Source organism: Gymnoscopelus braueri, assembly GCF_963280865.1.
Source record: "Gymnoscopelus braueri genome assembly, chromosome: 14".
NCBI lineage: Eukaryota > Metazoa > Chordata > Actinopteri > Myctophiformes > Myctophidae > Gymnoscopelus > Gymnoscopelus braueri.
Genome location: NC_137619.1, coordinates 21,158,666 through 21,183,208, shown reverse-complemented (window position 1 = coordinate 21,183,208; position 24,543 = coordinate 21,158,666). Strand labels below are relative to the sequence as shown.

The 24,543-nt window shown below is 36.8% G+C and overlaps 2 protein-coding genes across 3 annotated transcripts; both read right to left on the bottom strand.

The window, feature by feature from the left end:
* Positions 1-13,436: 13,436 nt before the first annotated feature.
* On the bottom strand, positions 13,437-17,620 carry LOC308099960 (calcium homeostasis modulator protein 2-like). Of its 2 annotated transcripts, XM_080448861.1 has the most exons (3): positions 17,402-17,620; positions 16,477-17,096; positions 13,437-15,587 (listed from the first exon to the last, which is right to left on the bottom strand). In XM_080448861.1, exons 2-3 carry the CDS (start codon positions 17,026-17,028, stop codon positions 15,171-15,173), a joined length of 969 nt encoding a protein of 322 aa, XP_080304987.1. In that variant the 5' UTR covers positions 17,029-17,096; positions 17,402-17,620; the 3' UTR covers positions 13,437-15,170. The 2 variants fall into 2 exon arrangements, with proteins under 2 accessions (XP_080304987.1, XP_080304988.1); XM_080448862.1 differs by lacking the exon at positions 17,402-17,620 and having other exon boundaries at positions 16,477-17,380.
* Positions 17,621-18,313: 693 nt separating this feature from the next.
* Positions 18,314-22,647, bottom strand: calhm3 (calcium homeostasis modulator 3). The gene is made up of 4 exons (XM_080448860.1): positions 22,195-22,647; positions 21,545-21,672; positions 21,335-21,462; positions 18,314-20,306 (listed from the first exon to the last, which is right to left on the bottom strand). The coding sequence occupies exons 1-4, from the start codon at positions 22,479-22,481 to the stop codon at positions 19,848-19,850; spliced, it is 1,002 nt and encodes a 333-aa protein (XP_080304986.1). The 5' UTR covers positions 22,482-22,647; the 3' UTR covers positions 18,314-19,847.
* Between the last annotated feature and the right edge of the window lie 1,896 nt (positions 22,648-24,543).

Sequence of the window (24,543 nt, the reverse complement as noted above, 5' to 3'; positions counted from 1 at the left end):
AAGAGTTACAATATAGGCTGAGTTGCAGTAATGGCAGAGTTACAGTATTTGTTAGAGTTAAAGTTATGGTAGAATTAAAGTTATGCTAGAGGTCAGTAATGTTAGAGTTACAATATTGGCAGAGTAAAGGTAATGCTAGAGTTAAAGTTATGGCAGAGTTACAATAATGTTAGAGTTAAAGTTATGTTAGAGTCACAATATGTTAGAGTTACAGTATTGTTAGAGTTTTTGTCAGAGTTCAGTATTGTAAGAGTTACAATATCGGCAGAGCTACAGTGATGTTAGAGTTAAAGTTATGACAGAGCTACAGTGATGGTAGAGTTACAGTTATGTTAGAGGCACAATATGTTAGAGTTACAGTATTGTTAGAGTTTTTTTTTCGTCAGAGTTCAGTAATGGTACAGTTAGAGTAATGTCAGAGTTAAAGTTATGTTAGAGTTAAAGTCATGTAAGAATTAGAGACATGTAAGAGTTAGAGTAATCTTAGAGTTACAGTAGTGTTAGAGTTACAATATTGGCAGAGTTAAAGTAATGTTAGAGTTAAAGTTGTGCTAGAGTTACAGTAATGTTAGTTTTTGTCAGAGTTCAGTAACATTAGAGTTACAATATTGGCCAAGTTACAGTAATGCTAGATTTAAAGCTATGTTAGAGTCACAGTAATGTTAGAGTTTTTGTTAGAGTTCAGTAATGGCAGAGTTACAGTATTGTCAGAGTTAAAGTCATGTAAGAGTTAGAGTAATGATAAGTTGTGTTGAGTTTTGTTAGAGGCCAGTAATGTTAGAGTTGAAGTAGTGTTAGAGGTAAAGTTATGTTAGAGGTAAAATAATGGCCGAGTTATGATTGATGTCAGTAACACAAGAGTTACAATATCGGCAGAGCTACAGTGATGTTAGAGTTAAAGTTATGTTAGAGGTCAGTAATGTTATAGTTACGGTATCGGCAGAGTTACAGTAATGTTAGACTTTAAAGTTATGTTAGAGGCACAGTAATGTTAGAGTTTTTGTTAGTTACAGTAATGTTAGAGTTTGTCAGAGTTCAGTAATGTCAGAGTTACAGTAATGTTAGAGTTTTGTCAGAGTTAAAGTTATGTTAGAGTTAAAATTATGGCCAAGTTACAGTAATGTTAGAGTTAAAGTTATGTTAGACTTTTTGTTAGAGTTCAGTAATGTTAGAGTTGAAGTTATGCTAGAGTTAAAATAATGTCCAAGTTACAGTAATGTCAGAGTTACAGTAATGTCAGAGTTACGATAATGTTAGAGATATGTTAGAGTTCAGTAATGGTAGAGTTACAGTAATGTCAGAGTTAGAGCAATGTTAGAGTTAAAGACATGTAAGAGTTAGTGTAATGTTAGAGTTACAGTAGTGTTAGAGTTACAATATCGGCAGAGTTACAGTAATGCTAGAGTTAAAGTTATGTTAGAGTTACAGTAATGTTAGAGTTTGTCAGAGTTCAGTAATGTCAGAGTTACAGTAATGTTAGAGTTTTGTCAGAGTTAAAGTTATGTTAGAGTCACAGTAATACTACTTCTTTTTTTTTTTTCAGAGTGCAGTAATGTTAGATTTACAATGTTGGCTGAGTTAGAGTAATGTTAGAGTTTGTTAGAGTTACAGTAATGTCAGAGTTACAGTAATGTCAGAGTTAAAGTCATGTAATAGTTAGAGTAATGTTAGAGTTTTGTTAGAGTGCAGTATTGTTAGAGTTGAAGTAATGTTAGAGTTAAAGTAATTTCCAAGTTATGCTAGATGACAGTTACGTTATAGTTAAAATATCGGCAGAGTTACAGCAATGTCAGAGTTAAAGTTATGTTAGAGTCAAAGTAATGTTAGAGTTCCAGTAATATTAGAGTTAAAGTTATGTTAGAGTCAAAGTAATGATAGAGTTTTGTTAGAGTTCAGTAATGGCAGAGTTACAGTAATGTCAGAGTTACATTAATGTCAGAGTTAAAGTCATGTAATAGTTAGAGTTAAAGTTATGTTAGAGTCAATGTAATACTTTTATTTGTATTTTATTTTTCAAAGTGCAGTAATGTAAGAGTTACAATAGTGGCTGAGTTAGAGTAATGTTAGAGTTTTTGTTAGAGTTACAGTAATGTCAGACTTACAGTAATGTCCGAGTTACAGTAATGTCCGAGTTAAAGTCATGTAATAGTTAGAGTAATGTTAGAGTTTTGTTAGAGTTCAGTAATTTTAGAGTTTAAGTAGTGTTAGAGTTGAAGTAATGTTAGAGTTAAAGCTATGTTAGAGTTACAGTAATGTTAGAGTTTGTCAGAGTTCAGTAATGTCAGAGTTACAGTAATGTTAGAGTTAAAGTAATGTTAGAGTTAAAGTTATGTTAGAGTCATAGTAATGGTAGAGTTAAAGTTATGTTAGAGTCACAATATGTTAGAGTTACAACAATGTTAGAGTTAAAGACATGTAAGAGTTAGAGTAATGCTAGAGTTACAGTAGTGTTAGTCAAAGTAATGCTAGAGTTAAAGTTATGTTAGAGTTACAGTAATGTTAGAGTTAAAGTTATGTTAGAGTCGCAGTATGTTAGAGTTACAGTATTGTTAGAGTTTTTGTCAGAGTTCAGTAATGTAAGAGTTACAATATTGGCTGAGTTACAGTAATGGCAGAGTTACAGTATTTGTTAGAGTTACAGTAATGTTAGAGTTAAAGTTATGGTAGAGTTAAAGTCATGTATGAGTTAAAGTAATGTCAGAGTTACGGTAATGTTAGAGTTACAGTATTTGTTAGAGTTAAAGTTATGGTACAGTTAAAGTCATGTATGAGTTAAAGTAATGTCAGAGTTACGATAATGTTATAGTTTTCTTAGAGTTGATGTAACGGTAGAGTTAAAGTTATGTTAGAGTTAAAATTATGGCCAAGTTATGCTAGATGTCAGTAACGTTAAAGTTAAAATATCGTCAGACTTAGAGAAATGTTAGAGTTAAAGTTATGTTAGAGTCACAGTATGTTAGAGTTACAGTATTGTTAGAGTTACAGTATTGTTAGAGTTTTTGTTAGAGTTCAGTAATGGTAGAGTTATAGTAATGACAGAGTTACAGTAATGTTAGAGTTTTGTCAGAGTTCAGTAATGTTAGAGTTACAATATTGGCCGAGCTACAGTAATGTTAGAGTTAAAGTTATGTTAGAGTCACAGTAATGTTAGAGTTACACTAATGGTAGAGTTAAACATTAGAGTTAAAGTAATGTTACTTATGTTTCTGTAATACACAGAGAGAAGAAAATATATATTACATGATACTGCTAGCATCAAAAACACAGTATCATCTAACATTACTGTGACTCTAACATAACTTTAACTCTAACATTACTGTAGCTCGGCCAATATTGTAACTCTAACATTACTGAACTCTGACAAAACTCTAACATTACTGTAACTCTGTCATTACTATAACTCTACCATTACTGAACTCTAACAAAAACTCTAACAATACTGTAACTCTAACAATACTGTAACTCTAACATACTGTGACTCTAACATAACTTTAACTCTAACATTTCTCTAAGTCTGACGATATTTTAACTTTAACGTTACTGACATCTAGCATAACTTGGCCATAATTTTAACTCTAACATAACTTTAACTCTACCGTTACATCAACTCTAAGAAAACTATAACATTATCGTAACTCTGACATTACTTTAACTCATACATGACTTTAACTGTACCATAACTTTAACTCTAACAAATACTGTAACTCTAACATTACCGTAACTCTGACATTACTTTAACTCATACATGACTTTAACTCTACCATAACTTTAACTCTAACATTACTGTAACTCTAACAAATACTGTAACTCTGCCATTACTGTAACTCAGCCAATATTGTAACTCTTACATTACTGAACTCTGACAAAAACTCTAACAATACTGTAACTCTAACATACTGCGACTCTAACATAACTTTAACTCTAACATTACTGTAACTCTAACATAACTTTAACTCTAGCATTACTTTGACTAACACTACTGTAACTCTAGCATTACTCTAACTCTTACATGTCTTTAACTCTAACATTGTTGTAACTCTAACATATTGTGACTCTAACATAACTTTAACTCTACCATTACTATGACTCTAACATAACTTTAACTCTAACATTACTTTAACTCTAACATTACTGTAACTCTGACATTACTGAACTCTGACAAACTCTAACATTACTGTAACTCTAACATAGCTTTAACTCTAACATTACTTCAACTCTAACACTACTTAAACTCTAAAATTACTGAACTCTAACAAAACTCTAACATTACTCTAACTATTACATGACTTTAACTCGGACATTACTGTAACTCGGACATTACTGTAAGTCTGACATTACTGTAACTCTAACAAAAACTCTAACATTACTCTAACTCAGCCACTATTGTAACTCTTACATTACTGCACTTTGAAAAATAAAATACAAATAAAAGTATTACATTGACTCTAACATAACTTTAACTCTAACTATTACATGACTTTAACTCTGACATTAATGTAACTCTGACATTACTGTAACTCTGCCATTACTGAACTCTAACAAAACTCTATCATTACTTTGACTCTAACATAACTTTAACTCTAATATTACTGGAACTCTAACATTACTTTGACTCTAACATAACTTTAACTCTGACATTGCTGTAACTCTGCCGATATTTTAACTATAACGTAACTGTCATCTAGCATAACTTGGAAATTACTTTAACTCTAACATTACTTCAACTCTAACAATACTGCACTCTAACAAAACTCTAACATTACTCTAACTATTACATGACTTTAACTCTGACATTACTGTAACTCTGACATTACTGTAACTCTAACAAACTCTAACATTACTCTAACTCAGCCAACATTGTAAATCTAACATTACTGCACTCTGAAAAAAAAAAAAGAAGTAGTATTACTGTGACTCTAACATAACTTTAACTCTGACAAAACTCTAACATTACTGTAACTCTGACATTACTGAACTCTGACAAACTCTAACATTACTGTAACTCTGCCGATATTGTAACTCTAACACTACTGTAACTCTAACATTACACTAACTCTTACATGTCTTTAACTCTAACATTGCTCTAACTCTGACATTACTGTAACTCTACCATTACTGAACTCTAACATATCTCTAACATTATCGTAACTCTGACATTACTGTAACTCTGACATTACTGTAACTTGGACATTATTTTAACTCTAGCATAACTTCAACTCTAACATTACTGAACTCTAACAAAAAGTCTAACATAACTTTAACTCTAACATTACTGTAACTTGGCCATAATTTTAACTCTAACATAACTTTAACTCTGACAAAACTCTAACATTACTGTAACTCTGACATTACTGAACTCTGACAAACTCTAACATTACTGTAACTAACAAAAACTCTAACATTACTGTGCCTCTAACATAACTTTAAAGTCTAACATTACTGTAACTCTGCCGATACCGTAACTATAACATTACTGACCTCTAACATAACTTTAACTCTAACATCACTGTAGCTCTGCCGATATTGTAACTCTTGTGTTACTGACATCAATCATAACTCGGCCATTATTTTACCTCTAACATAACTTTACCTCTAACACTACTTCAACTCTAACATTACTGGCCTCTAACAAAACTCAACACAACTTATCATTACTCTAACTCTTACATGACTTTAACTCTGACAATACTGTAACTCTGCCATTACTGAACTCTAACAAAAACTCTAACATTACTGTGACTCTAACATAGCTTTAAATCTAGCATTACTGTAACTTGGCCAATATTGTAACTCTAATGTTACTGAACTCTGACAAAAACTAACATTACTGTAACTCTAGCACAACTTTAACTCTAACATTACTTTAACTCTGCCAATATTGTAACTCTAACACTACTGTAACTCTAAGATTACTCTAACTCTTACATGTCTCTAATTCTTACATGACTTTAACTCTAACATAACTTTAACTCTGACATTACTCTAACTGTACCATTACTGAACTCTGACGAAAAAAAAACTCTAACAATACTGTAACTCTAACATATTGTGCCTCTAACATAACTGTAACTCTACCATCACTGTAGCTCTGTCATAACTTTAACTCTAACATCACTGTAGCTCTGCCGATATTGTAACTCTTACAATACTGAACTCTGACAAAAACTCTAACAATACTGTAACTCTAACATATTGTGACTCTAACATAACTTTAACTCTAACATTATTGTAACTCTGCCATAACTTTAACTCTAGCATTACCTTTACTCTGCCAATATTGTAACTCTAACATTACTGACCTCTAGCATAACTTTAATTCTACCATAACTTTAACTCTAACAAATACTGTAACTCTGCCATTACTGCAACTCAGCCTATATTGTAACTCTTACGTTAGTGAACTCTGACAAAAACTCTAACAATACTGTAACTCTAACATACTGTGACTCTAACATAACTTTAACTCTAACATTACTGTGCCTCTAACATAACTTTAACTCTAACATTTCTGTAAGTCTGCCTATATTTTAACTCTAACATTACTGACATCTAGCATAACTTGGCCATAATTTTAACTCTAACATAACTTTAACTCTAACATTTCTGTAAGTCTGCCGATATTTTAACTCTAACATTATTGACATCTAGCATAACTTGGCCATAATTTTAACTCTAACATAACTTTAACTCTACCGTTACATCAACTCTAAGAAAACTATAACATTACTTTAACTCTGACATTACTTTAACTCATACATGCCTTTAACTCTACCATAACTTTAACTCTAACATTACTTTAACTGTACCATTACTGAACTCTGACAAAAACTCTAACAACACTGTAACTCTAACATACTGTGACTCTAACATAACTTTAACTCTAACATTACTGTGCCTCTAACATAACTTTAACTCTAACATTTCTGTAAGTCTGCCGATATTTTAACTCTTACAATACTGAACTCTGACAAAAACTCTAACAATACTGTAACTCTAGCATATTGTGACTCTAACATAACTTTAACTCTAACATTATTGTAACTCTGCCATGACTTTAACTCTAACATTACTTTAGCTGTACCAATATTGTAACTCTAACATTACTGACCTCTAGCATAACTTTTATTCTACCATAACTTTAACTCTAACAAATACTGTAACTCTGCCATTACTGCAACTCAGCCAATATTGTAACTCTTACGTTACTGAACTCTGACAAAAACTCTAACAATACTGTAACTCTAACATACTGTGACTCTAACATAACTTTAACTCTAACATTACTGTGCCTCTAACATAACTTTAACTCTAACATTTCTGTAAGTCTGCCGATATTTTAACTCTAACATTACCGACATCTAACTTAACTTGGCCATAATTTTAACTCTAACATAACTTTAACTCTACCGTTACATCAACTCTAAGAAATACTGTAACTCTGCCATTACTGCAACTCAGCCAATATTGTAACTCTTACGTTACTGAACTCTGACAAAAACTCTAACAATACTGTAACTCTAACATACTGTGACTCTAACATAACTTTAACTCTAACATTACTGTGACTCTAACATAACTTTAACTCTAACATTTCTGTAAGTCTGCCGATATTTTAACTCTAACATTACCGACATCTAGCTTAACTTGGCCATAATTTTAACTCTAACATAACTTTAACTCTACCGTTACATCAACTCTAAGAAAACTATAACATTACTATAACTGTACCATTACTGAACTCTGACAAAAACTCTAACAATACTGTAACTCTAACATACTGTGACTCTAACATAACTTTAACTCTAACATTACTGTGCCTCTAACATAACTTTAACTCTAACATTTCTGTAAGTCTGCCTATATTTTAACTCTAACATTACTGACATCTAGCATAACTTGGCCATAATTTTAACTCTAACATAACTTTAACTCTAACATTTCTGTAAGTCTGCCGATATTTTAACTCTAACATTATTGACATCTAGCATAACTTGGCCATAATTTTAACTCTAACATAACTTTAACTCTACCGTTACATCAACTCTAAGAAAACTATAACATTACTTTAACTCTGACATTACTTTAACTCATACATGCCTTTAACTCTACCATAACTTTAACTCTAACATTACTTTAACTGTACCATTACTGAACTCTGACAAAAACTCTAACAACACTGTAACTCTAACATACTGTGACTCTAACATAACTTTAACTCTAACATTACTGTGCCTCTAACATAACTTTAACTCTAACATTTCTGTAAGTCTGCCGATATTTTAACTCTTACAATACTGAACTCTGACAAAAACTCTAACAATACTGTAACTCTAGCATATTGTGACTCTAACATAACTTTAACTCTAACATTATTGTAACTCTGCCATGACTTTAACTCTAACATTACTTTAGCTGTACCAATATTGTAACTCTAACATTACTGACCTCTAGCATAACTTTTATTCTACCATAACTTTAACTCTAACAAATACTGTAACTCTGCCATTACTGCAACTCAGCCAATATTGTAACTCTTACGTTACTGAACTCTGACAAAAACTCTAACAATACTGTAACTCTAACATACTGTGACTCTAACATAACTTTAACTCTAACATTACTGTGCCTCTAACATAACTTTAACTCTAACATTTCTGTAAGTCTGCCGATATTTTAACTCTAACATTACCGACATCTAACTTAACTTGGCCATAATTTTAACTCTAACATAACTTTAACTCTACCGTTACATCAACTCTAAGAAATACTGTAACTCTGCCATTACTGCAACTCAGCCAATATTGTAACTCTTACGTTACTGAACTCTGACAAAAACTCTAACAATACTGTAACTCTAACATACTGTGACTCTAACATAACTTTAACTCTAACATTACTGTGCCTCTAACATAACTTTAACTCTAACATTTCTGTAAGTCTGCCGATATTTTAACTCTAACATAACTTTAACTCTACCATTACTGTCACTCTAACATTGTTGTAACTGTACCATGCTATATCTAACTACTTTTGTATACATACCTGCACATGATCAGGGAGTAACGATACACTCAATGAAAAAACTATTCAAAAACACAATCTAGGATGCTCTGTAAAACACAAGACACATTATAAGACACAAATTATGACAAGATAAAACACATCAAACCAAACTGACTTCACACTTCACACCTCAGACAACCCAACTCACAATAAAACATTGTGATACACATCACTTGAAGCTGCTCCCCTGAGAAGGGGACAAGGCTACACTACTGTAACCTCGTACTAGCATTGAAAAGGAGAGACATAGAGACAGAGAGAGAGCACAAGAGATGAAATTACACTTTATGACACCTCATTGCACTTTATGACACCTACTCTTCACAGATAAGTAGATCCAAACAGACAGACAGACAGACAGACAGACAGACAGACAGACAGACAGACAGACAGACAGACAGACAGACATGTGTACACAGATGGGTAGCCTCCGAGAGCCAACTTCTAGCAAAAAGGTGTGAAAAACCATTGGATGGGGTAAGAGCAATGATGGGAGGGAGGGATGGGGCTAGTGGAATCCCCCTGTCCTAGTTTTTTATTACAAAACCCTTGTCTCATCAGAGCTTGTAGATCTGCTGATTTTCGGAGCATTTTTGAAAATGTGTCTGTACCACCCTTATAACAACACTGTAACACTGTAAGAGTAACATTAAAACACAATAAAATTAATGTCGCTGGTTCATGGTTGGAGTTATTTACTGATCCAGTTTAATAAAAACAGCAACATTTTAAACTTAGACCAACTTAAAACACTATGTTTGGCATATAATACGTATTATAAACTACACATGAGGATTTATAAAACATGTGCAGTCATATTTTATTATTAATGAGAGATTGCTAGATTATTGTATGTATGCGTGCAGTACCAACTATGACCAATAGTGTTCTATGAGGGAGGGGGGTAGTGGGAGACACCCCCCTCTAACTAGCTTTAATTATGACACCTCCCGTTCAGACACTGCTGTGGGCCCAATAAAACAAGCTCTAACACGTACGTGCGAAAAAGCCCTCAGCTTGTAGATCAGCTATTTTTCTAATAGCCTAGATATAAAATAAGGCTATAGTGGTTAATGTATGTTTTATAATGTAATCATTTTATATTTGCAAAGTGTATAGTAACTTTTCAAGTTAAGTTTTAAAAATAATTGTAGTGGAGTAAAACAAGACAAAACTACACTATGTGTGGTTGCAGCTGTGCGCCCCCAATAAAACAAGCTCTAACACCATAGGTGTGAACACAGCCACTGTGAGAGAAGTTACTGACACTGTTCCCCTACGGTTTGATCCCATTGGTTGGAAATAATCACCCAGCATGCAATTGTGAAATTTGGCTGTGTATGTTGCTTTTCTAAAACCATGCGTCATACTGGTAGTGACGAGAGCCATAGGACAGCATCTCCCCTCTGTTACATTGAACTCGAGTCTATGTTCTGGGCCCCCCATGGGGGGCTAAGTCAGACTCCACCTTTAACTACCAACGCTACGGCCGCTGTTCAAAGAATATTATATATAATTAGTGTTAATTCATTTGTAGAAAAACAAATGAAAAAAAAAATAGATTTATAGAGAAAGATCTATAAGGGTCCATTTGGTTACCAAATCTTCATTATTTAACTGGGGATCGCCTGGAACCCCTATCAAGGACCACTGATGGTCCTATGTTTTGGTATTGCACTATGCATTGTGACATCATGCTAACGCTATTAGCATATTAGCATATTAGCATATTAGCTTAGCATGTTATCCCTTATGGGTAGGTTTTGGTATTGCACTGTACATTGTGATGTCATGCTAACGCTATTAGCATATTAGCATATTAGCATATTAGCATAGCATGTTAGCCCCCTAGGGGTAGGTTTTTTGGTACTGCACTGTTCATTGTGATGTCATGCTAACGCTATTAGCATATTAGCATATTAGCATATTAGCTTAGCATGTTAGTCCCTAGGGGTAGGTTTTGGTATTGCACTGTGCCCTGTGACATCACCGATTTTAATTAAATTGACTGAGTAATGAAATAATCAATCTGAAATTATTAATTATGGATTATGGAATGTCAAGAATGTCAAACATGCCAAGAATGTGAGGAATGTCAAACATGTCAGGAATGTGCTCAACAGCGCCACTATTTCCCCTAGCGGTAGGGTCAGGTACTGGAAAGTGACCTGTGACGTCACACATATTAGCCTGTGGAATGTCAAGAATGTGAGGAATGTGAGGAATGTGAGGAATGTGAGGAATTTCAGGAATGTGCTCAACAGCGCCACTATTTCCCCTAGCGGTAGGATTTGGTAAAGTGGTGTCCTCTTATACTACTCCTGACTAATAATCCCTTTATGCCATAATAAATACATATAATTGCCCTCTATAAGACCTTAAATATTTTAATCATTTTAGAAACAGTTCATAACATTACATTACAGTCATTTAGAGACGCTTTTATCCAAAGCGACTTACAATAAGTGCATTCAACATAGGTAGGGAAAGAAACTACTAATCACCAGAAGTCTTAAGTGCATTTTCTGCTAAAACAAGCAATCAAGACTATAGCACTAAGGTAAAAGTGCAATATATCAGCTACCTACTTTCTTAAACAGATGAGACAAATAGCTAAATCAAATGAGCAAGAGCTAAAACAAATAAGTGTATCGACTAAACAAGATCCAATAAAACAATACAATAATAAAACAAGAGTTCGTACATCTTCGTTCGTTCATCTTTTACTCAAAGGGGACAACGCCCGGCGCAAGTTGATGATGTAATTTGTCCATCTGTGGTCCAGTCCTAACACATTTTTGTTATATTATAAAGCCATAATAAACATTTAATTAGTAGTTAATAAGTCACTTATGGAGTTCTTATAAACTGCTTATTAACCTCATTATGTGTTATTAATACTATACAAGTCTTGATAATAGCATTGTTAATATTTTTGTTAGATTACAAGACATTTGTAAGCAGTTATATGACAATTGCTAACAGTTTCTAGACTGCTTAAAGGGATAGTTCACTTTCAAACACTTTTGGGGTGATTGTAATGGCTACTCTGGCTTTTGTGTGCACTCAAGGCAGTTTTTAAGTTTCTAGGTTCAGTGTTTTAATATTTGATATTCATTTTATCTTACACGCCCACTTCCTTTATGAACCCATTGTGACTGCAAACTCCATTTTAACCATGTTAGATTCATTGAAAACACACATTCTTGATTCTGGTGCCTGATATTGTCCTTCTAATGCGTGTTTTTAGTTTTCAAAACAAATATATAATTATAATTTTTTTAAGTACGCCATTTTTAATTTTAGTTATAGAGGGCAATTATCATGTATTAAGGCATATAAGGTTTATTACCCAGGGATACCAAAAACTATGCTTACCTTAAATAGCTATCCCAATATGAACATACGTTGTCTTTTGACTAAACAGCCGCAAATTGTCAATAATACGATAAACAAATACAATGGCAAATTTTACCTTGTAAGTAGTCGGCCAGGAATGAAGACAGTAGATGTCATTTGCAGGACACACAAGACAGTGAGTGAATGACAAACCTCAAGCATTTAAATACAAAAAGCAGAAGTAGGCGAGTGTGCCATTGGACGATTCATGGGGTGTCGTCAGTCATGCCCCACCCCCAATAGTGGGTGGGGCACTTTATAGATTTAGATTATTATTACAAAACATAGCCTACATTAACCACTTCAGCCCTATATACATTTCGGCCATTTGAAAATAGACGATCTAAAAGACAGGTTGGGACACACCGTTGTACACCTTTTAGGGTGGGGTAACGGGACATTCAGAGCATGAACAGATGCCCCCCCGGAGGGACCCCTTGAAGCAAGGACCACAGTAAATAGCTGCTTTGGAATTTAAGGCAGATAAGGAGTTTCTTATCTGATTCCCAGGGTCAGGAGACAGCTGGCTTTGGGGGGGTGAACCGTCTGACATAAAGCTCACCTGTACCAATAAAGGGTTGACTGATCAACACATCAATAGCAGATTCAAATTAAGGGGGTTTGTTGCCTGACTGTTAGTGACTGCCTTCTCACCCTCTTGACTCCAAAAGGTCAGAATTTTCAGGCGAGGGCCTGAAAATTCCCACAATGTTATTAACCAATAATAAATGATATTACTTTTAGATTAGTCCTGGATATACCATAAGTTCTCTATGTGAGAAGTGTTATGTACTGTACAAATACAATGTACATACTTACTTACTTCACCACACCACACGTTCATAAGAGTTGTTGAACATGTTTCCCCAGGCAGGTCATGTCATTTGTTAATGAGGTAATCAAACATGGCCCTGCCCTGGCTATGACAAGTACAAAAAGGGGAAGGGTTTATTGTGTGGAAAAATATAAAAACATTGATCTTTTTGATCTTTTTGACAACAGTGTTCTCAACTTTTATGTCAAGAAAGAATGTGGAACTGTAATTAAACGAATAAGAATACAACACATTAAGTGTGGATAGATTAGGTAGATGTTAACTAAATCTGCAAACATGCAGATAGACAGGCCTTGGTCAGGTAGCTAATGTTGTGCATTATATATTGTTTCCTCAGTATTAGCTGTGTTGGGTCCTGACCGTCCTGTTCGTTCTATTCTATTCTATTCTATTAAAGCTACACAAAGTACACTCTGAAAGAATAATGTTTGTCAAAGAAAGAAAGAAAATAAAACGTTTAAAACAGTAAATATAACAGAAACATATACTCAAAGCTCTCTAACTAAACATTTAAAGTATATTTTCTGAGGATGCCTGACAAACTTGAGCAAATTTTCTTACAAATCACACTTATGGGTGCACTGGAAACAATATACAATGTCAGAATGTAACAGTAGAGAACCTATAGAAACCATGCTGCAGCTACACCTGCTGGCTGATATATAGAAGTGCAGGGTGTTCATTGACCATTTAGCAAAAATCATTCAAACTCAACAGAGAAACCAAAAATGGAATTCAAGGCATATTACTATATATTGTTTCCCCCATTATCCCATTATCTTCTGGTAACAGTCAATAGATTGGCATTTGCTGATAATCATATGATAGACCAAGGTTTGCAGTTGCTTGTAGATAAGGTTTGTACATAGAACAATTCAGCTAAATGAAAAGCACAGCATCACTTAAACAAGTAAAATTACAATGACAGAAAATATTTACTGTAAAACAGCAAAAAGCTTACAATTGAAATCACAACGATAATTTCATGTGCGATTGTGCATACAAATATCAAGAGGTAAACAACTGTTGTCCCTGTATTCATCCATGCCAAGCTTCAGTACTGCTTCACATGTTGTTGGTATTTGTATGACAGTTAACAAAAATAACCAATCTACAAGCTTGAAGATCGGTTATTTTAGCTGCTTTTGAAATTTATAAGACTTTTTTACATACATACATTTAAATTAGTTAGTTAAATGGTGATATGATCAAACATATCCAACAGTCTAGTACGTTTCCCAAAAGGAAATGCATACCGGTATATTTATTTCAGTCTGACCAAAAGCAGGAATAAAGCATATTTTATGTTTTATGTTTTATGTTTTATGTTTTATGTTTTATGTTTGATCAAAAGCAGAGGCATGGATTTCCACCGCATCCCCCTGGAGATATACATATATACATGTCACTGTGTTATACCCAATTAACAGTTTCAGCAGCAGTGAGATTGTCAATGACACTGAATATCACATGTAATTATCACGCTGTGGAATATTCTCCCCATTGTAGTCAGAAATGCAGACTCATTCCCAATTCTTCCAGACTTATTCCGATCTCGCACTTCTAAGTTACTAGCATCTGTTAAATGCCTAATTTGTAAATTGTAATTGTAGTTTTTTTTGGGGTGTTATTTATCTCGACAACTAAGTATTTTTTTCTTGGACAACAAAGACAATATCAAACCTTACATTTCTTTGACATCTGGTCATAAACAGAAATATCTAACTACTATACTTTTACCTACTAGGAGTTCTATAGACAGGAGTCTCAGGCAGCACTGGACAGGAACCAAAGAATCCATCCCTTCAAACATTGGTTCTATACGAATACGACCAAAACCACTGCAAACCCCTTTGTTGTTGTCTGCTGACTGTCAGCTGAAGACATCCAACTCCTTGTCCATGGCCTCTATGTTGTTCTCCAGGTTGTACTGGGCCCACTTGTTCAGCCTGCTGTACAGGGGGAATTCGTTCTTCTCCCTGTAGAGGTAGACACCGGTCACACGGTTCCAGTCGGTGCTGGAGATGGGACGGACACTCTGCTGGTGCTCGGCAAGCAACTCCATCTCCTCCTTCCCCAGCGCCACAAAGCCGTAAAAGCTTTTTACATTCTCGGCGGCCATGAGGCGGGCGTGCACTTCACCCGTGCGCTCGAAGAGGTCTTTCTCGCTGGAGCGAAACTGGGACCAGTAGTGTTCTTGCTGGTAGCCCAGTGGAGAGTAGCAGCGGTTGGCACACATCGACAGGAACACCATCAGAGATATTACTGCCACCATCAGCCAACCTATCAGCTGGAAGGAACAGAAGTTGTTAAGGATACTGATTTAAACCATTCAAGATGATCGGGAAAGATTAGGTCGGAGTTAAGCAATTTCTACCATCATTTGGCAATCAAAAATGCTAATGTATTATAATGTAATATCTTCTACAGGTGCTATGGACCAGCCCAGGTGCAGACAGATGTGTCCCGGATGCTGCAATGTTGTTTGACCATGCATTGGAGCGAGACAGGAAGTAGAGGTTAGAGAGGAGATGATGACATGCAACAAGTGTTGCGATTAGGTGTGTGTAAGGGCGGCAGTTGGACTAACTGGCTGAGATAACAAGATGCCTAGAAGATGCTCCCATCACAGTCTGTTTGACTTTGATATAAGCTGAAACCCAGACTAAGGTGTCAGTGGGAGATGTTTTCTTGCTACACAGGGGACGTGATTTTCCAGTTTTTTTTTGGTGTGTGCCTCATAACTAACTCCTCAGTACATTTCATACTGTATATTCAGACAATGAATTCAGAAGTTATGCAAAAGAGCATAAAACTAATAATATTCCACTATCTTACTTTCATACTTCAGCAAGCACAGTTATCGCCACGGAATTTTCAACTTGTTGTGCATTCTTTACCTGCATGGCTCTACATACAATACTCTTCCATGTTTACAAAACCACTCAGGAGATGGAATTAATGCCCTTAAGCCCTATTTCAAAAATAGCTAAATTGCTGATCTACAAGCTCACAATGTGTCGCATTGTGACATGTTGTGAGCTTCTAGATCTGCTATTTTTGATTGGAGACATGTTAGAAATGTTTCAACATTTAAAAAAATATATATATATACATGCCCAAAATAGGGATGCCATGGTTAATGTGGTTAACCATAGGAAATAATACCACTCCACTACCTGAGATTCATACTTCAGTCGTCGCTCAACTTCAGGCCAAAAACCCTCAAGCTCTTTTATGACACTTCCTTTGCAGGGGAATTTGGCCAGGACCACTGAGCTCTGGTTACGTGGAAAGCCCTCTATGTCCGAAAGGTCAATAAACTCACTGAGGGCACATGTGTAGGCCTCACCCCGCAGCAGGGAGATGACCACCCATGTCACCGGGGCCACCACGGCCCGACCAATGATCGTCCCCTTCAGAGCGAAGGCTGCAGCCCCTGACACCGTCCTGCACGTTCTGAGTCTGAACTCAGACACCAGGTCCCATGTGCTCTTGTTCATCATGATCCCTATGAGGAACAGTGCCATCGCAGGGATGCCGATGGCTGCCAGACCGTAGCGGTAGTTCCTCCCTGAGGAACAGGGGCAGTGGAAGGCGAACACGTTGTACACGGTCTGGCTGGCCACAGTGCTCAGTGCGATGAGACCATTGAAAATCATCACATCTTTGCTCTTGAAGAACAGGGACATGAACTTGAAGTTCTCTGTGACGAGGGCATAGGCAGCCATCTTCTTGGATCTTGGAGATTAGCGAGGGAGTTGTGAGGTGTTCTCTCCGGGTTTGTACAGTAGTCAGGCTACAGGGAGAGATGGGGGGGGTAAGACTGGGGTACTTTAATTAGTCACAGATTAGTTACAGAAATTGGTATTTTAAACACCAATTTCTGTGTAAATGTGTAGTGACTGGTTATGAATGGATGGATTCTGTTTTCTCGCAGATGTTTTGCAGTTTGCTAGAACATGTTAGAACATGTTAGAACATGCTTTCACTGTTGACTAAAAAAGTAATAATCGAGCAGGCATTCAAGGCATTCAACAGAGTTTTACCCATAAAGAAACAAAGCATGCAACCAACGTAAAGGAAAACAAGGAATCAACTTACACTCCAGCACAGCTCTGAGGTAGGTCATTATGAGGCTCCGTTCTTCAAACAGAACCACAGAAAACCGAAATCTGTTAGCTCAAGTTTAAAAAGAGTTAGTTGGGGGGAAAACAGAGAAGAGATTTCCATGTCCTAATATGTAAACTATGTGGATCTTGGTTAGAAACGAGTTCCGTCTTTGCGTGTGTGCCAGTTTGAATGTGTCTGTGTACAGTCTGAGTGTATATAGACTGGGCACCAGCGATGAGTCACATTCAGGAACTGCCCCTCAGTTTCCTCCCTCATGGAAAAAAACTCTTTTAAATGGAAACATGTGTTGGAGATCACATCGCAATATGGCTGCCACTAGGGAAGCCCTAGAGCTAACAGCAAATGAGTACTTGCAGGCGCAGCTGAATGTCAGAATGGATGCAGAATGAGTAAATATGCTCGTATTATAATTCCGGACATTTTATCCAAAGTGACATAAAATGACAGAGCAGAGCAGACACTTTCAAAGAATGGAAAACGGTTTCTAGAGGGATCAAACCTGACCTTTTGGTTACAGGACAGACTTTCTGGCCAATTGTGCTTTAATATACTACTTGATTAAATAAATAGCCGATCAATGCCAGATTTTTTTATCCAATAATGCCTATACCAATTTAAAAAAGTCAATTGGAAATCAATTGGAAAAATGTACCTTCGATTACATTTATTTGTGAATAAAAAACGAAACAAAAAACACAAATATATTTTGTATGTACCGTATGTATATATATTAAACTTCAATATATGAAAATAACATTTAACTTTAATTATACAATGAACAAGCAACCAAGTAAATATAAAATACACAAACAAACAAAGTTTTCATTTAAAACAAAATGTATTTTGTACTTTGTTGGTTTCCATGCACGTATATCTCTAGAAATGGTTAAGACCCCCTATCTCTGAGAACCATGTGTATGGGTGTCAGGATGTGATCCTAAACAGCGGTGGCCATTTGACAAGACTTCTCCAGCTGACAAGGAACTGAGAAAAAGACGGAACTGAAATTTGAACCATATATGTATGTGTATACTATTGTACATAAAACTGGATCATGTGCTGTCATCAGTAATAGTCCCATGAAAAAATCATAATATCTTGTTTATATGCATTATAACACTTTTTTCAGAATGTATCTTGCCTAGTATTCATGTTAAACTATTGACTTATTATACATTATTTACATATTCTATGTTTGCATTATTCTATTTAGCAGCCTACAGTAAAAGCGGCGATGAACTTTAAATTAAGACATCTTTGTATTTCTCCTGTATCATGAAATTGATTTAATTGTATTATTGAGCATAAGAGCTACATATAGGGTTTATATGAAAGAGAAAATGCAAGTTTTCATAAGCCTCGGCTTGCTAATGAAGACACATTCAGCAGGTGAGGTGAGGCTTCAAATCAAAGCATGCCAAATTAAAGAAACAAAATAGATACTTCATAGGTGATGAAGCCATACTAACTTACATTCCATATCTGTGATTAGATAGATAAATATTCCATTCTTCATACAAAGGGTGAGACGTTAGATAATCTGCCTGAGATCACACAAAACTCATTGGAAAATCTCCTAAATTGATAACTCCATGCTTGTAGGTTTTAAAGCCAGAATTAGTTGTTCTTGCTTGTAGAAATTAATTTTGTGAGTTATAAATGTAGAATAAATGGTCTAAGGTCTGCCCTTATAAAGTCTCTGCACTGGACCATTTGCATGCCCTCCTCAGTCTGCCTCAGGCTTCATGTAGCCAAACAACCTGTATGCAAAGTTAGCCAAGCCCCAGCCTATTCAAATCCTCCTCACAACATTTGGCCTTAGTAGACTGAGCCATTGGTTCAACACACAAAAAGCATCAAAGGACATTTAAGAAGTGAAAGGCACACCATTACCACCATCATCAGCTCATAGATACACATACAAATACAAACACAGCTGTGCATACTGCACATTCATGACTAGCATGTGTAAGACAAACACATTATTATTGCTATACTTGACTCAAGTAACTTGAGAGGCTCTTATCTAGATTAGATTACTCCTTCACCACTACATACCATACATTGACCCGTACCCTAATCTTAAAGCTACAATCTGTTATTACGTCCTCTCACGACAGAGAGAGATAATTGCAATTCAAACACCCGTGGTTCAAACCCGGGTCTCCCGTGTGGGAAACCAAACATCTACCGCTCATTCAACGGAGGAGGGGTCGGCGCTTGGCCAGGTGAGATTTTGGGCATAATGAGCTACCTACAGGCAGTAGGTATATACTAGAGAAAGTAGAACTGATTGCATGCAGTGCCTGCCAGTGTCAAGCCCTTGCTAATGTCCCATTCCCATACTCCCAAGAGACGCACGCACGCACACGCACACACACACACGCACACACACACAAACACAGCTCAGTGCCACCTAGACGTCAGAGTAGAGTGTCTTTCCATCCTGGTCTTCCCAGGTCACGCACACCCTGGGCCGGTATTCCATCCTGGTGACGTCCAGCTCAGGTTTGCAGTAGTACCACTTATTCAACAAGCAGTCCATCTGTTCCTGCCTGGTGATCCCAAAGAGCCTCTCCTCCTCTTCCTCCTCCAGCAGCTCCTCCTTCGTCATGTGGCGTCTGATGTGGGGCGGGTGCGGGAGGCGGAGAACGGTGTCCTCCCGCGCGCCCTCGAAGAACTGCACCACACACTTGCGGGCGAAGTCGCGGGCGTGCAGCACGCACGTCTCGTCGAACAGCTTCTGCTCCACGTCCAGGTAGTTGCTCCAGTAACGCGTCTGCAGGATGGCGGCGTGGTCATCGAAGCACGGCTTGACCAGCCGCCCCAGCGCCCCCAGCAGCATCCCGAAGAGGAGGATGGACCAGCCGATGGCCTGGGATGGAAGGGAAGGGCAGTGATGATGATAGGATGTTTATGCGAGTGTCATGTTGTTGTTGCTGTGCTTGTACGTCTCATGGTGTGTCAACAATACTTGCTTAGCGTGGAAACACTATTTCCTACTATTATGTTAAGTGTCTTGAGACAACTTGTGAAACATTGAATTGAACTGAACATTTCTGGATCACTAACAGGCGAGGGAAGCCAAAGGTAATGTTCCACGTGCATTCGTGCAAACAATAACGTTTCTATTCTGTTCCATTCTACTGGATGGAACAGACAATGGTGTTACAGCAGGGTAAACAATGGAACAGTCGCATAACACTGAATGCACGTAAAGCCAGCCATTCCTACACCGATTAAACTCTGTGTGACAGAGACACAAACCTTGGAAATCCTTTTTGCCAGTTTGACACCTCATGCAATTTCTGCTGTCAGGCTTTGAAGGACAGATTTGCTTCAGTGAACTGCAGAGAGACTCACAAAGGGCATCACTCGCTATTCTATTCTCCCTGATTCACAAACGTTTGAGGGAGGGATATGTACAGAAATGGCCAACAAAACAAGGACACACAAGGCTGTCTAGTCTGACAACATTTCTTGTACCTTCGTATTAATCTTTTTGTATTGACTCAGGGGGGGGTATCGGTCCATGAGTGCCGTGCTGACTACGCCATCGGCCGTCCACGTGTACTGTGCTGACTACGCTAACGACCTCCTCCCCAAAGACTCCAGGGTCGGCGACCCTCCCCGGAACCCCTTTCACTTCCCTCCATTACATTCTATGTATTCAATAAATACCCTAAACTTTCCATAAAGGTGTGTTTCTTTGCCTAGTGAAGAAATAATTATTAGGAGCCGGGTAGCTATGCTCAACCTCTCCACCTTCCGGTTGGCCAAGGAAACTTGTCTATAGCAATTCTATTTACTTTTTTATTTTTTTGCAAAAAAAAGAGCAACTGCTAAATTTCAAACATATATGGATTATTCATGTCTGTTTGTGTGTAATAAGGAATATCTTACTTGGGAATAGCAGCGGACGTAGCGGGAGACTGCTTTGCGGAAAGAGCTATTTTGGAAGATTATATCTTCCTTACAGGGCACTTTAGCCATCACTTTGATCACATCTATTCCTGTGTGGTTGGGCATACCTGAGGAAAAACAACAACATACGTGTCATTTAAGACCCAACAAGGGTTGGGGTCTGTTCATATTGTAACAAATGTTTTGTACCCGAGAAGTGTTTGGGGTCGACACTCATACTGAAGGCACAGATGAAGATTTTGCCATCCAGGAGAGTAACCAAGATCCAGACCAGGGGGGCCAACATAGCTCTCTGGAGCATGGCAGTGAACAGGTGCCTAAGGACAGGGTACAAAATTAATTTGAAAAATCACACTGAGGTGCAGTTGAGCAATGCAATTGCCTGTATTAATAGTGTAGCATATAAACAGCTGCTTTGTGCATATGTAGAAAGAGAACGTGATGCCTAATTACTTTATAGATTTTGAATTTGATTACAAAACATACATTAGCCACTTCAGCCTTACGTATATACACTTTGGATATTTGAAAATAGCAGATCTATAAGCTCACAATGCTTCGCGATGAGATGCGTTGTGAGTTTGTAGATCTGCTATTTTCAAAAGGTTTTTACGTATTTTGAAAACTTGTGAAATGGGACATTCTGCATAATGAGTACTTTACTTTTGGTACTTTAAGTACATTTTGATGCCAATACTTTTGCACTTTTACTCAAGTAGGCTACATTTTGAACACCAGTATTTCTGCCTTGTAGTAGTGATACTTTTACTTAAGTAAAAAAGGTGAGGACTTTTTCCACCACTGCTAGAAAATAACATTCGTAGCCTATATATACTCACTTAACCACGGCGGGATTTTTTGACCTTTTCCCTACGGGTCTCAGCCACTCGTCCATCATAACTCCTGTGTGTCGGTTGACCAACACACCCAGGAAAAACAGGATGATCGGCGGCACGATCATGACCCCCAGAGAGTACAGCTTGTTGTACTGTGGCAGACACGGGCAGTTGAAGTCAAAGCTAGTGTACAGCTTGACGCTGACCAGGGCCAGGACGATGCAGATTCCGTTGGAGATGGACTCGGAGTTGGACTGAAAGTACTGCAGGACTAACTTCATGCGCTCCATGGTCCGATTTTAGTTTATGGTTAATTCAGAGCGAATAAGAAAAGTAGGCTACAATATATCAGGTTGCGAGATCTGATACAACAAAGTAAGGCGGATATACATTTAATTGGAGACAGTACAAAATATATATATATTCGCAAAAATCCAGATTTCACTCACCTGCAAACAAGTGAAGCTTGTCGTGCAGTGCTGAGAGACTAGTTCAGGTGCTCTGACCACACCCTGATCCTTCAGCAGTCAACTCACATCAAAGGCGTACACAGAAGGGTGTGTTCAGCCGCATTTGTTTATTAGGACAAAAATACATAAGCATATAAAAACTATTCTTTTTTTTTTAATTGCTAATTTAGGCTGTCCTTTGTCAAAATGCATTTCAGACATTTTGGGAGAATGGAAGACTGATTGAGAAAAAGTGGGTGTAGTAGTGTCCAGTGCCACTTATTCATGTACCATGTACCAGGATGTAGGTCACAGGTGCAGGTGTATGTGATAACACACAAATGTAATGAATGCATAGGTTTTACTTGATTGGAACTTCACAAGTAGAGAGAGTAAAAGGCTGTCGTCTCCTAGTTTGTATAATATTTTGGATAAAGAACACGACAGTGGGTATCCGAGTTAAAGGCATGTTCTTTCTGTACTCAACGTGGTTATAGCGAATAGATTTCAACCAACAAAACCACAATAGATTGTAAGGTTACATTGTTTATTTATACATAAAAAAGTGTACATACATACGAGTAGAAAAGGGGCAAACTTTTTTTAAATCCCTGAATGAAAGTGCTTTAATTAAACATACATTAGTTTACATGTTTGGTCTTTAATGGGCAACCAGCTATTCCCAACCCTGGTACTACTACTCAAGAGACACTTGGTACTTCTGGTTTTCTATTGTTGTGTCTCAGGTTGAATAGTCCCTTATCAGGCAGCTCGATTGGACAACCAGGAGAACACAATGAACATCCACCAGGATATAATGCCAGTAGTCATCACCAACAAACGGAGCTATTTGAGTGACAATTAGCACAAATGAAACAATGCTCTTTGTGGAACACTTAAAAGACGAGTAGAAATGAGACACCATTTTGGAAGAGTATTCACAGAAAAAAAAGAGACTGACAAAAATGACCCCTTCATCAAAATAACAGCAACAAGTTCAGTGGTTCAACTCCCAAACATTACTTAAAGGGATACTTCACTTTCAAATAAAATAAACATTAAAAAAATATATTTAAAAAAAATGAAAGAAGTTATGGCAAAATAAAGGCCCCCTCACGCATTAGAGTGTCCTACTAATGTGTGAGGGGGGCTTTATTTTGCCATAACTTCTTTCATTTTTTTTAATGTTTATTTTATTTGAAAGTGAAGTATCCCTTTAACTGTATAAAGTATAAAAAGAAATAAAAAAAAAGAGGCAAATTTATTTTAATATGATCAAGTTTTCCAGTGGGTTAGCCTGTTTTTTTTCAACAATTAACTTTTTATTACACTAATTATAGTCCTGCAGTTTAATTGGTATTTTGGGCTTTTCAATTTAAATTATGGATTGGAAAAAAAATTGAACACAGGTTAATACACTGGAATTGTGTCATTAAAATAATAAAACCTTACCCACATGTTAACAGCAGTTTCAGGACATTTTAATAAGAGGCGACGGACAACAAACCATTACCTCACAGAGGATGACAAAAAACGAGAAAATTATCCTAACATGGGGCGACGGGCGGCAAACCTTTACCTCACTGCTTCTCATCGTTGGGTCCGGGGACCACCAGGCGTTTAAATGTACCTTTATGGTACTGTAGCTTGGGAGTTAAATAAACACCAAGTAGAAGAGTGTAGATTGTAGTTTCCAAAGATAAAACAATGGTTGCATTTGTACCCTCTCAGAGTTACAGACCCTTAAGGGTGGGCCCCGGACCAGATGTTGAGAAACAGCGCTTTTACCTCAAAGCATAGCTCTGACGTCACCCCAATCCACGTGACGTCACATGTGGATTCAGGTGACATCAGAGGCAGAGCCCATCCGCACATTTCTAGTAGTTACAGTCTTCAATAACAG

Excerpts from the sequence above, each read along its gene's own strand:
- LOC308099960 (XM_080448861.1), bottom strand. The coding sequence starts at position 17,028 with ATGGCTGCCTATGCCCTCGTCACAGAGAACTTCAAGTTCATGTCCCTG. Across the intron at positions 15,588-16,476 it reads GACTGAAGTATGAATCTCAG|CTGATAGGTTGGCTGATGGT; the intron begins GTAGTGGAGTGG and ends TGTTCCTTCCAG.
- calhm3 (XM_080448860.1), bottom strand. The coding sequence starts at position 22,481 with ATGGAGCGCATGAAGTTAGTCCTGCAGTACTTTCAGTCCAACTCCGAG. Across the intron at positions 21,463-21,544 it reads CGACCCCAAACACTTCTCGG|GTATGCCCAACCACACAGGA; the intron begins GTACAAAACATT and ends GTTTTTCCTCAG. Across the intron at positions 20,307-21,334 it reads ACGTCCGCTGCTATTCCCAA|GCCATCGGCTGGTCCATCCT; the intron begins GTAAGATATTCC and ends CTTCCATCCCAG.